The sequence below is a fragment of the Leuresthes tenuis genome, unplaced genomic scaffold (genome assembly GCF_036924035.1).
Source record: "Leuresthes tenuis unplaced genomic scaffold, fLeuTen1.0.hap1 SCAF_5, whole genome shotgun sequence".
Taxonomy (NCBI): domain Eukaryota; kingdom Metazoa; phylum Chordata; class Actinopteri; order Atheriniformes; family Atherinopsidae; genus Leuresthes; species Leuresthes tenuis.
Genome location: NW_027325359.1, coordinates 26,373,802 through 26,386,023, shown reverse-complemented (window position 1 = coordinate 26,386,023; position 12,222 = coordinate 26,373,802). Strand labels below are relative to the sequence as shown.

The following is a 12,222-nucleotide window of genomic DNA, read 5'->3' as shown; positions in this document are numbered from 1 at the left end:
TGCTGACAGAGAATTATTGTTTTTAAAGTATTTCAGCATTTAACTTTATGAACATGAACGTTTTTAAATGTATGCTATATATTCACAGACTGCAAAGGCGTTTGCTACCAACTGTCAAAAGCTAATTGGTAATTAACCTGCAGCACGATTGATGAAGGCATACATTTCAGGGCCATTTTCTATATGATAGTAGAATTTACGAGGACACATGAAGGTAGCGCAAGGATCAAGCAGGAGGAGGGTAAAACTCGTTGCAGCCGAAGAGTAAAACCGTAGGCGAAAAGTTAAAACAGTTATGGGACTTTTACTGAATAACAACGGTGTACAGACTTATTGATCGTACAACTGTTGGTTAAGAAATTTTTCGTTTGGAATTTCTCTTTGTGTTGCCGCCTCAGTCGAGACGTAGTTCTGCTTTTAGGCGGATGGAAGTCAGTGGGACAGGTCAGTGTTGAAGACAGATAGGTCGGTTTAATAGCTCCCCTTGAGAACATTAAGTGTTTTATTTTGGTTCAATGTCCACATTTAACTGCGCGGAAGAGCTGGACTTCAGACTTATCTTTGAGGAAGACGTTAGACAGACAACAGGTACGTGTCATTTTGACTAGTGGTTGTTTTGCATGAAATGCATCAAGCTGAACAGAGAAACAACTCAACTGGAAGTCAAGTCGGTGACTTCAAAATAAAATAGATACGCTGGTTATAAAAGTTTGTAAAAGGCTGACTGAAAATATATATATTATCGAAGGAAATTGATGTTATCGGACCCTTCTTGTTTTGCATGTGTTAGTAAAGATGACAAATCCTGATGTAACATTACAACGGCCTAAAAGCATTTAAAAATGAACAAGTCCATGTGGCCCTGTCATGCGTCGTGTTACAAATGTCTTTTCTCTTTTACTTGGTCCTTGTATGTTGCGATGACGGTTAGGTTCTTATTTTGAAAACTCTAACCGGACGCATGGGTCTCCGGTGTTGGCGGATGTGACAAATCTTGTTGTTAGATGGTGAATCTTAAATGTCAGGTAAATAGTGGATTTTGTAACCCGCTAGTAAAACATGTGAAAGCAACACCGCCAACTTGTCGTCACCAACGCATTTAGCATAATTTATTTGCTAACATTATTAACTGTTGTACTGAAAAGTGGCTCGTAGGATCATTTGCTGTTTTTGACTTGGCTCAAGGCGTTTATCGGATAACTCAACTGAACTCATTTTCTCGTCACGTGGTGTTGACTGAAATTACATTATACTCGTACAGGGACATGATTTACATTTTTATCTTTTCATTGCTCATTCCTGTGCGGGATTTTAATTTGATGGCACTTCTGTGAAATATAATATTTTCTTGGCAGAGCGCAAATAATTTAAAATTAAATGTTTGGTTTGAAAAAAAGTGTTCACAGTTGAGGTGTAATCTGTTGAATAAGTTTTCTTTAGACAGGAAATTAAGCAATTTTCTTAATAACTCTTTTTATGTCACTTATTAAACAGAAATTACTAAAAAGTTCTCGAACTTTGCTGAACATGTAATAACTACTGAGTGAGGATTTTACACAGGCTTGAATGATTCAATGTTTTCTTAGATCTTAAGATCTAATTGATTTATTGAATAGTTATTCTTTTGTGAAAGAATACAAACACTGATTCCAAACTCTTCAGTAAAGACTTGCATTAGGAAGTTGTTTTATAGAAAAAAATCATTATTAATCATCATCAGCCTTCGATCAAATATAGATTGTTTTGGAATTTGAAGCAAGCTCTTCATGACATCAGAAATGGATGGAATAATGACTGGATGGTGGTGCACATCTGTGTAGGCTGCTTGTTTTTTCAGGCTCTGTGCAGACACCCAGTCTGTTGACAGGTTTTACTTCCTCATTTTCTGAACACTGTGGCACCCAGCTGGTGGAGGTTATTGCCTCCTCCCCTTCCTTCTCCCCTTCTTTTTGAACTAAACGAGAGTGGGGGAGGGGGTAACATTTGCATCACTTCTCATTTATTACTAGGCAGTTTATTGAGGGTTATTTGTAAAGAAGCAGATCACAGTGGGTGTTTTCAAACCCTTTTTGCTTACATATTATGTCCGCATCTGTGAGAGAGAGACGTTGTATGTATAATAGAGATAAGAATTGTGTGCCGCTGTATGATTTCCTGAATTATTGTACATAAACCATCACCATAATTAGTCCAGTGCATGTAATATTAGCTGCTGCTGTAGAATTGATACATGCAGCTGCATATAGATGAACATCAGGCTAACAAATAAAACAAGTGCTTTAGATGCATATTGTAATATATAGTAAAAGTGTGGTGATATAACAATACTAGTGTTGGCGATATATGGATATTGAGATTTGAATTATTGATATGATGTTAAAAATGCGATTTTATTTGATGTAACATTGTTTTGATGGCGGATGTCAAACCTTTTGGAGCTGCTGTGTGTCAGCTCATAGGTTACTCTTTCATTGCTCATTAAATGGAACTGTTGTGGTTGTAGACTTCACTAATATGTTGAGGAGTTAGGGTCATTTGCCCAAAAGAGTCCAAACTAATTAGAATGAAAGCATTTTTTTTTCTTTACATATTGCAATGATATCATAATGGGGAACCATGATAATCCTGTCGTGAAACTGTGGTGTGATGACAGCTCTAATACAAATGACAGTCACATCACTGAATGACAAACAAAAAAAGGAATGTTCCCAAACCACCACATACTGGAGTTTTCCTACTGGCTGTTCTTTCAAATTATTTGACGCGATCTCTCTCTTGGATGCAACACGTTTCCACCCACAGTGAGCGGTACTTTTTGTGTCAGGAACTATTTTTAAGTGACTAAAATGTTTCTTCAGACTATAATTCTCTGCATTATCATTGTAGTCTCAAGAGGTACAAATATTTGTCAGATTTGTGCACGTCTGTGACAGTCAAGGCTGAGCTGTAATATGCAAATAGAGACAACAACAACTCACTTTGGTACCATCCTGCAGGGTTATGCACATGTGCTTAAGATTATTCTGTTTTAGATCTTTATTTGATTTGTACTTTATTTAATACATCTACATCTATTTTGCAATTGTGTCCTGGGCCATACAGACAACAGCTCAAGTCACAACAATACACACAATTTCTATGCTCTTTTATAACACTATATTAATTATCACAATCAATGCTGGTCAGAAACTGTGGGCTGTCATAATATTTGCTGCCAGATTTGCCTGCTTCAAATAATGTATTTTCAACATTAGCTCGAACTGATTTGATTAAACTGTCTTCCTGTGTTTTAGGTGATTTTGAACTTTATTCCAAATGTTAAATGTTTTCTTTTCCTTTAACTTTTCAATGATTCCCCATCCTAATTGATCACAGCTGCACTCGTCACTTCCCTTTGCATACCTTCTTGCTTTAGTTTCAACTTTTCTTAACCTCAGTATTGGTTATGACAGGGGTAGAAAATGTATTAACCTTTCTTTTTTTCGTGGTTCTTGAATGATATTATTCTACAACAAGTTACGTCACGTGTTGATTTACGTGTTGGTTCTTCTCTTAATCCCTCACCTCTCCAGATCGCGATGTGAAGACGACTCCCAACTCAACACAGGCTCTGGCTGAGCAGCTCTTCAGCCAGGAGCTGCAGAGTCATACCTCATATGCACCTACCACAGATTATATCCCTCATGCTGGTTACCAATATGAAGGGCCTTACTGTGGCCCCCAGGGGAACCTCAGGACCTTTGACTGCCCCAGCATCCAGATAACCTCCATTGCTCATAACCATCATGTCGAGCCTGGCAGTAGCCAGGAACTTTTGGCAGTGGGTGGTGCAGACGGGGGTCACACTGAGCCACTCTGGTCCAGAGATCAGCTTTACCTGCCTCTGGATCCCTGCTATCGGGAGACAACGCTCTGCCCAAGTCCCTGCAGCAGCCTGTCCTCTCGGAGCTGGATGTCAGATGTCTCCTCCTGTGAGTCCTTCTCCCATGTTTATGACGACGTGGAGGGAGAGCTGCGTGATGCTGCCCTCCTTTCTCTGGGGTCCCCGGGCTGTGGGGGTGGAGCATTTGGTGTGGAGCTGTGGCAGCAGAAGTACCAGCATCCTTCAGCTTTCAGCCCAGTGTTGTCACCCCATCAGTCACCCCGTCAGTCACCTTGCCACTCCCCTCGCACCAGTATCACAGAGGAGAGCTGGCTAAATCGCCGGCCCACCTCCAGGTAGGTCTCATCATGGGGTCTGAATATATAATTAGCTGCCTGATTTATTAATAAAAGGGATAGAACAGACCAGGTGACTGTATAAAGAAATAACAGGTTTGTTAAAATTTTCCCACCCTATATGATTTGAACAAAAGCATGTGTGATTGTGATACATTTAGGATAAAGTGCATTGGAGGCATTAGACATCTTGGAAGTATTACTATGCTGTAAAAAGAAGACATCACTGCCAATATACTTAAGACAAACGCCAGAGCAGCTGAGATTCGAATTACCACTCGCCTTACTATCAAATAACTGCTCAAAAGACAAAGTAGGATTTTTTTTCTTCTTTTGTGACAAAGTAAGTCTTCTTTATATGATCGTCTGCTACAGGCACAGCCTACCTACTTGACAGTTACAGTTGTTAGGTCCATGTAACATTTTAATGTGCTATGCTACTTTAATTTTAGTCAGCATTATAGCTCATTTCCCATAAGTAGCTTAATATGCTAGTTGTATAATATCAAACTGGAAAAAAAATTAGAAATGGCTACTGGTTAAAAGTGTACATCCTGTAATATATCTACTATTGAACATAAGATATACAAAGCATAGATTTCCTTCTCTAATCTTTGTTGCTGCTTTTTCTCTGATTTTTATGGTTTTTAATTTTTTAAATGCTGAGACATTAGTAGTTTGAACTAGTTAAGTACTATCTTTGTTCTGTACCATTTTTCTTTTACAACCCAAACTGATAAAAATTGGGTGAAATGTAAATAAAACTAAACACAATCATCTGCAAATCCCTTAAACCACCAATAAAGATAGAAAACATTAAATGTTGATAATTAGACATGTTACTGTTTCACAGAAAATAGTAGATCATTCTGAACTTGATGGTAGCAACACACTTTGTTTTCCCCTCTTCTTTTAACAACAGTCTGGTAACATCTGGGAACAGAGGAGACCAGTTCGTAGAGCTTTGGGAGAGGAATGTTGTCCCCTTCTTGTCTGATATGGGATTCTGGCTGCTCAATAACTCTTGGTCTTCTTTGCTGTATTTTTCTTTTCATGATGTGCCAAAGGTGTACAGTTGGCGAAAAGCCTGAAATGCAGGACCCAGACCTCTATTATGAAGCCATGTTATTGTAGTAGATGCAGTATTCAGTTTAGCATATTCTCAGAAATGTGCAAGGCTAGACACTATCTGGGTGGGAGTAGGTTAAACCTGGGTTTACATTTCTGCTTTGGCAGTGCTTTTCCAGATGTGCAAGTTTCCAGTTCCATACGCACTAATGCAGCCCATACAATCACAGACGCAGGCTTTGGAACTGAGCACCGATAACAAGCTTTCGTCTGGAAGACACGGTGCCTGATTTCCAAAAAGAATTTGAAACTTTGATTCATCTGATAGAACAGTTTCTCACTTTGCCTCAGTCCATATAAAATTAGCTTTGGCCCTGAAATCAGGGCAGTGTCTCCAGATCATGTTCACAAATGGCTTCTTCTTTGCATGATATCGCTTTAATCTGCATTTGTGGATGGCACAGTTAACACAGACAATGATTTCAGGAAGTGTGTCTTGGCTCTCTGAAACAATTTCCATGACAGAATCTGACAGGGTCATGGGATCATGACAGTTTTTAAACAGGTATTGTCTGAGGGTCAGAAGACCACGAGCATCTAATATTGAATTTTGTCTGTGTTCTTTGCCCACAGAGATGTGTCCAGATTCTTATAATATTTCAATGATATTATGTGCTTGTGCTGATGTAATATTCAAAGTCTCTCGCAACCATATATTAAGGAATGTTATTTGGAAATTGTTGCACAATGTCTGCATGCAATCTTTTGCTTATTTCTGAACATCTGCTTATTCTTCTGAGCAACTCTGCGTCTCTAGGGGCTCTTTTTATACAGCTAGTTCACCTAATTAGTTGCAAAATGTCGCTCCAGGTATTTCTTTTTACTTCTGCTTTCCCATCGTTTAGTTAAAATCTTACTTTTGTAAAGCTTTCTGTGTACTAATGTGAATGAAATTATTTCATTCTGTTTTTATTTACTTACACAGCATCCCAACTTTTTTAAAACTGGGATTGTATTGAGAATATTTATTGAGAACAATTATCTGTTCCATATATATGTGGTGATAAAATAGGTAAGCTGTAGTAGTCTTATACCTGTGATAATTGCTGTCTTGGAGCATGTCTTGGCGTAATTTTAAACAGTCTTCTAAAACCTGAAGATTTTAGACGGTCAAAAAAACCATTTTATTTCTCATTCAGCAGCTGAATAAACTACAAGCATTAAATAAAAAAGTCATGTTTGTCAGTATTTTTAAATGCCACTCTGGCAGTTACTAATTCCCTAAAAACTCATCCGTTTTTCAGAATTGTACATACCCAAGTTTTTGCCATGAAAAACTCTCTCATGGCCTGAAAATGGCTTTGAAGATCTGTCCCTACCAACATGGCCGTCTGTCAGCAGCTACTTGCTGCTGCTTTTTTTACCCTTCACATTTCAACAGTTCCTTATGATACATGCAATATAACTGTGAGCCTCGACCCACAAGTAGTAAGGGTCGGTTCCTCCAAACTTCAGTGTGGAGCATACGGTCTGCGTGACCTCGTGTTTCTGAGATTTTAGGTGATGCTCTGCATATTCAAAGCAGCATGTCTTGTAACACATGAAATGCATCTTATCAATAAGTTTGATGAGCTGTTTTTACAGTGTACACAGAACAGAGCATTTAGTTCTGTACAGAAAGCCTTCTTTTCTTTTTGTTCTTTTATTGGATTTTTAAGTCGACCAGTTCATAAATAAGTTGAATTGATATCCTCTCTCAGGCCGTCATCCAGACCAACTTCCCCTTGTGGGAAGAGACGTCACTCCAGTGCTGATCCTCACGCCGGTTCACCCACCCCTCATCACTCAGCCAGTCCCACTCCACGCACCTCACCGCGTGGTAGCGTGACAGATGATACCTGGTTGGGAAGCCCTGCCGGTGCCATTGGACCCCTCCTCATTTCTGGTTATCAGGAGCTTGATGTCCCTTCCAAAACCAGAAGGACATCAGGAAGCCAGCTTGGCCTCTTGTCCTGTCAAGGAGAACCCGGTCTTGAATCCTTCCAGGATTCTCCTGAAGAGGAAGGACGAGAAAAAGATGGCCTAGCAGAGCTCTTCCTTCAGGTGCCTTCCCACTTCAGCTGGAACAAGCCTAAACCTGGAAACCCTCCATTGTTCAGGTTGGCATTTTTGTGAATATTTAACATATTATTTAATGAAACTTGTATAATAGTCCTCATAAAGAATAGTTTTCCTCATAGTTTAACATACTAAGAAACATGCACATTTAAAAGAATCATTAGCCAAATTCTGGCCAAAGTTAACAAAACCCATATACTGGCCCCTCTGATGCTCAGTAGTTAACCCTTTGTCTCTTTGTATCTTAGTGCTAGCTTGTTTAATCTATAGACATGAACTAGACGTTTTTGAGGTGTTATGGAGTTTTGTGCTGTGGTACGTATGAAAGTCATTCTTTTTCTGGAATCTGCTGATGAAATGGTTCAGAAATGAAAAGGTCAACCTAAAAGAGTGAGTTGTATTTGTGGACATCTTCAGTGTTGTCTTGAGTCTTAACAAACTCGATCACTATTTAAAACATTCATGAGGAAAAATTCTCAGACTTTCTGAGACCAATGCACTCAGAAGTTTACAGTTATCGCCAAGATGCTAAGCATTAAAGATTAGGTAACAATAAATACAATTTTTAAAAATACGATAGATAAATGTTAAAAAAATTATAGTTTTTTGTTAGAAAGCAAAATATTATCAGCTCCTGTCACGTCCTTTTCTAACAGTTGAGAGCATAATGACTGGGAGCAGCATCACAGAATGTTTTTGAATGGGAGGATCTGAGTGTCCTTCAAGGCTTTTAAACTTTAAGCATTTCAGAAAAGTAAAGTTGTGCAAGGTTTTAAAACCAATATAATAACTTTAGAATAGTTGAAACGTTACTCTTTGTATTGATTTTAACAAAGGAAATATTTGCAATTTTTTTTTTTTTTGCCGTTTTTTTCTTTTTCTTTTTAGCTGATTAATTTTTTTTTTGTAGGTACACCAGTTAGGAGAGTGCTACTGTAGCCTTTCCTTTTAGTTATGAGTGGGTCCATTAGCCCCCTTGTGTTTCTTATGGAGAGAATTGCATCATTTTTGGTGATATTTTACAAGTGACAAGCCTTGAGAGTAAAATCATAATCAACGAGCCAAGTCCAATGTATTTCATTTTAAACCAGCAACCAATACCTTTCATTGTTGTTGTGTTGTAAGAGGTTCTGTGAAATCCAGATCCCTATATCTAAAATACATTTTAAAAATCCAGTGGCCCAGAATCACAATGACACACAGCCACATAAAGCTGAGTGTCATAGCTTTGGAAAGAAATGCTTTATGTCCTTGATGATACTGTCCAGATTTAGCATATATGGGAAGTAATGGTCCTAAAATTGAACCTTGTGGTACCCCACAGCTACTCTCAATATGTTCAGTAGAATAGTCATCTATGGATAAAAAAAAAAAATAAAATTTCTTCCTCAAAGACATTAGGATTATTCAATTCAATTCAATTCAATTCAATTTTATTTATATAGCGCCAGATTACAACAATTGTCATCTCAAGGCACTTAAGTAATATAGTCCAATTCAAGCCAATTGGAATTCAATTCATTGTAATCATAATCCAATTAATTCATATAGAGCTAATTCAAAAAATTAAAAATTAATATCCTAGCTAAGGAAACCAACAGATTGCACCGAAATGTGTCTTCAGTCCAATCTCCCGTCCTGAGCGTGCCTGTGGCAACTGTGGAAAGGAACGACTCCCTTTTAACAGGAAGAAACCTCTGGCAGAACCAGACTCAGGAAGGGTGGCCATCCGCCTCGACCAGCTGGGGTTTGAGAAGACAGAAAAGAGGGAAAAGAGGGGGGAAAAACACCATAACGCCATTCAAAGGATATCTGTTGGAACAGGGAAACATAGGTTAATAACCACAATAATGTCACATGTACATAAAATCAATTTTGAAATTAAACAGGGGGAAAAAGAGAGCAAAGTGAGGAAAGGTGTGACAGATGAGGTCCCCCAGCAGTCTAAGCCTATAGCAGCTTAACTATGGGATGTTTCAGGATTACCTGAGCCATCCCTAACTGTAAGCTTTATCGAAAAGAAAAGTTTTAAGCCTAATCTTAAAAGTGGAAAGGGTGTCTGCTTCCCGGACATTTACTGGCAGCTTATTCCACAAGAGAGGGGCCTGATAACTGAAGGCTCTACCTCCCATTCTACTTTTAGAAACTCTGGGAACAACAAGTAAACCTGCAGTTTGGGAGCGAAGTGCTCTGTTAGGAAAATATCTTACAATTAAATCTTTAAGATATGATGGAGCTCGGTCATTAAGAACTTTATATGTCAGAAGAAGAATCTTAAATTCTATTCTGAATTTAACAGGGAGCCAATGAAGAGAAGCTAAAACTGGAGAAACATGATCTCTCCTGTTAGTTCTCATCAGAACTCTGGCTGCAGCATTTTGGATCAGCTGGAGGCTTTTCAGAGAATATGTGGGACAGCCCAATAATAAGGAATTACAGTAGTCCAATCTTGAAGTAACAAATGCATGAACTAGTTTCTCTGCATCACCCTGAGACAGGATGTTCCTGATTTTAGCAATATTACGAAGGTGAAAGAAGGCAGTCCTAGAAACCAGTTTTATATGTGCGTCAAATGATAAATTCTGGTCAAAAATAACTCCAAGGTTCCTCACTGTAGAACTAGAAGCCAAAGAAATACCATCTAGAGTAACTATATAACTAGACAATTTCTCCCTGAAGCGCTCAGGTCCAAAGAGAACAACTTCAGTTTTGTCTGAATTTAGAAGCAGACAGTTCTGAGTCATCCAGGTCTTTATGTCTTTAAGACAGGCTTGTAGCCTGACCAACCTGTAGGTTTCATCTGGTTTCATAGATAAGTACAGCTGAGTATCATCAGCATAACAATGGAAATTTATGCCATGCTGTCTGATAATGTTACCTAATGGAAGCATGTATAAAGTAAAAAGAATTCAGAACTTTTCCAGAAAGGCCCACAGCGCTCAAACCAAGCAGTACCAGAACTGATGGTTTGTGTCTCTCAAGACTTGTCTGGATATCGTTCATTACATTTGGCAGGTTCTTTGAACACATTTGATGTGTTCTAAAACCTGAAACATTTCTAATTTTGTTTTGGATTTTAGAAATGCACATAGCAGTTTAAAAAATGGTTTCTCAAAAATTTAGTGTGAGGTTTGAATGAGTGAAAATACAATTTTGCACAGATGATTGAAGTATAACTGAATATCTCATGATAACCATGCACAAGTTTTTGTTAATCTTGGACGTTGTTTTAAAGATCAAAGCAATTTTTGACAAGGAATTATTCTGACCAAACAACTTGGTCTGAGCCCTGAAACAACATGTCTGGGGTGGAAAGTTGCAACTTAAAGGACTAAAATTAGTTTCTGCTAATATCTTTTTGACAGAAAGCTCATGGAAAACTCTTAGATCCATTTTTAAATTTTTTTTTATTTAAAATTTTCGTGTTTCGGTGAAATGTGAATGATAGTTCAATATGTAGTAGTGGTCATAATGTTTTGGCTCATCAATTATATCTAGCTTAAAGGGGAACTCCGGTATTTTTAAACCTAGATCTTATTTCTAGCATGAAATACGTTTATCTACTCACCGAGAACAGTTTGGCGAAAGTCGGCGTCCTTCGAAAGCTATTTAGAAAACTCGCAATTTGGGTATATCCATATAACGAGTTAATGGGGCTGGGAAGATGCAGCCTCTAAATAAGGCATTATTTGTCTTTATTTCACCAATACTTTAAGAAGAATGAATGAACGAACGTGTACTATAGCTCTGTTAGCACATAACTACTGTTATGTGGCTACTTGCAGCTATAGCAGAGCTAACAGAGGGATTTCTACACACACCTCTCCTGGGAGCACTTCATCGACAGCATGGCAGCAGCACAGCTCATTCACTCCGGTTAGAACGTCCATCTTACTCAAAGTTGTCGTTCACGTTGTCAAAATTTGATAAATATCCTGCCATGTTGCACAAAACTAGCAGCAGAAAACTCTGTGTGAAGTGAGCCGACTGTCACAGAGCAAGGAGTAAATAAACTGCTCCAGGGGGGCGTGTGGATGAAGTGGTCCCAGTAGAGAGCCTGTGTAGAAATCCCTCCGCGAGCTCTCCTATAGCCGCAAGTAGCCACATAACAGCACCTATAAGCTAGTAGAGCTATAGTACACATTCGTTCATTCATTCATTCGTCTTAAAGTATTGGTAAAATAAAGACATATAATGCCTTATTTAGAGGCTGCATCGTTTTTGCTCCATTCACTCCGTTATATGGATCGCGAGTTATCTAAATAGCTTCCAGAGGACGCCGACTTTTGCCCAACTGTTCTCGATGAGTAGATAAACGTATTTCATGCCAGAAATAAGGTCTGGGTTTAAAAATACCGGAGTTCCCCTTTTAAGAAGCTTAAGAAATGGCGACTGTCATACCATAACTGACCATTATGTGTCTTTACCCTAGGACCTCATCACCCCCTCCTTTGGACTGGCCTCTGCCCAACCAGTATGACCATATTGAGCTGAAGCTGGAGATCCAGCCCAAGTCCTACCACAGGGCACATTACGAGACAGAGGGCAGCAGAGGATCCATTAAGGCAGCTTGTGGGGGACATCCTGTCATCAGGGTAAGTCCTTGCTTATGACTGTGTAACTTAATGAGTTTCACATGTCCAAGTTTTCCTTCATGTATTGTTCTTCAGCAAGTTTTTTTTTTCTTCTTTTTTTTTTTTTTTTTAATTAAAGGTTACTCTCATATTTAATTAAACTTGAGACCGACCTCTGTTGGAAGGTTTCTTCTGAGTAAGAAGCTTTAAATATCCATTAAACCCTAGGATCGAATTAGTGAAT

General features: G+C 38.6%; 1 protein-coding gene across 1 annotated transcript in view; it reads left to right on the top strand.

Moving 5' to 3' along the window:
• The first annotated feature begins 219 nt into the window (after positions 1 to 219).
• Positions 220 to 12,222, top strand: part of LOC140307556 (nuclear factor of activated T-cells, cytoplasmic 3-like) — a 27,334-nt gene continuing 15,331 nt past the window's right edge. Inside the window, exons 1-4 of the mRNA XM_072386502.1 lie at positions 220 to 588; positions 3,573 to 4,218; positions 7,047 to 7,445; positions 11,837 to 11,999. Of these exons, the coding sequence (XP_072242603.1) occupies positions 516 to 588; positions 3,573 to 4,218; positions 7,047 to 7,445; positions 11,837 to 11,999 (1,281 nt within the window). The 5' untranslated portion in view covers positions 220 to 515. The remainder of the gene's footprint in view (positions 589 to 3,572; positions 4,219 to 7,046; positions 7,446 to 11,836; positions 12,000 to 12,222) is intronic.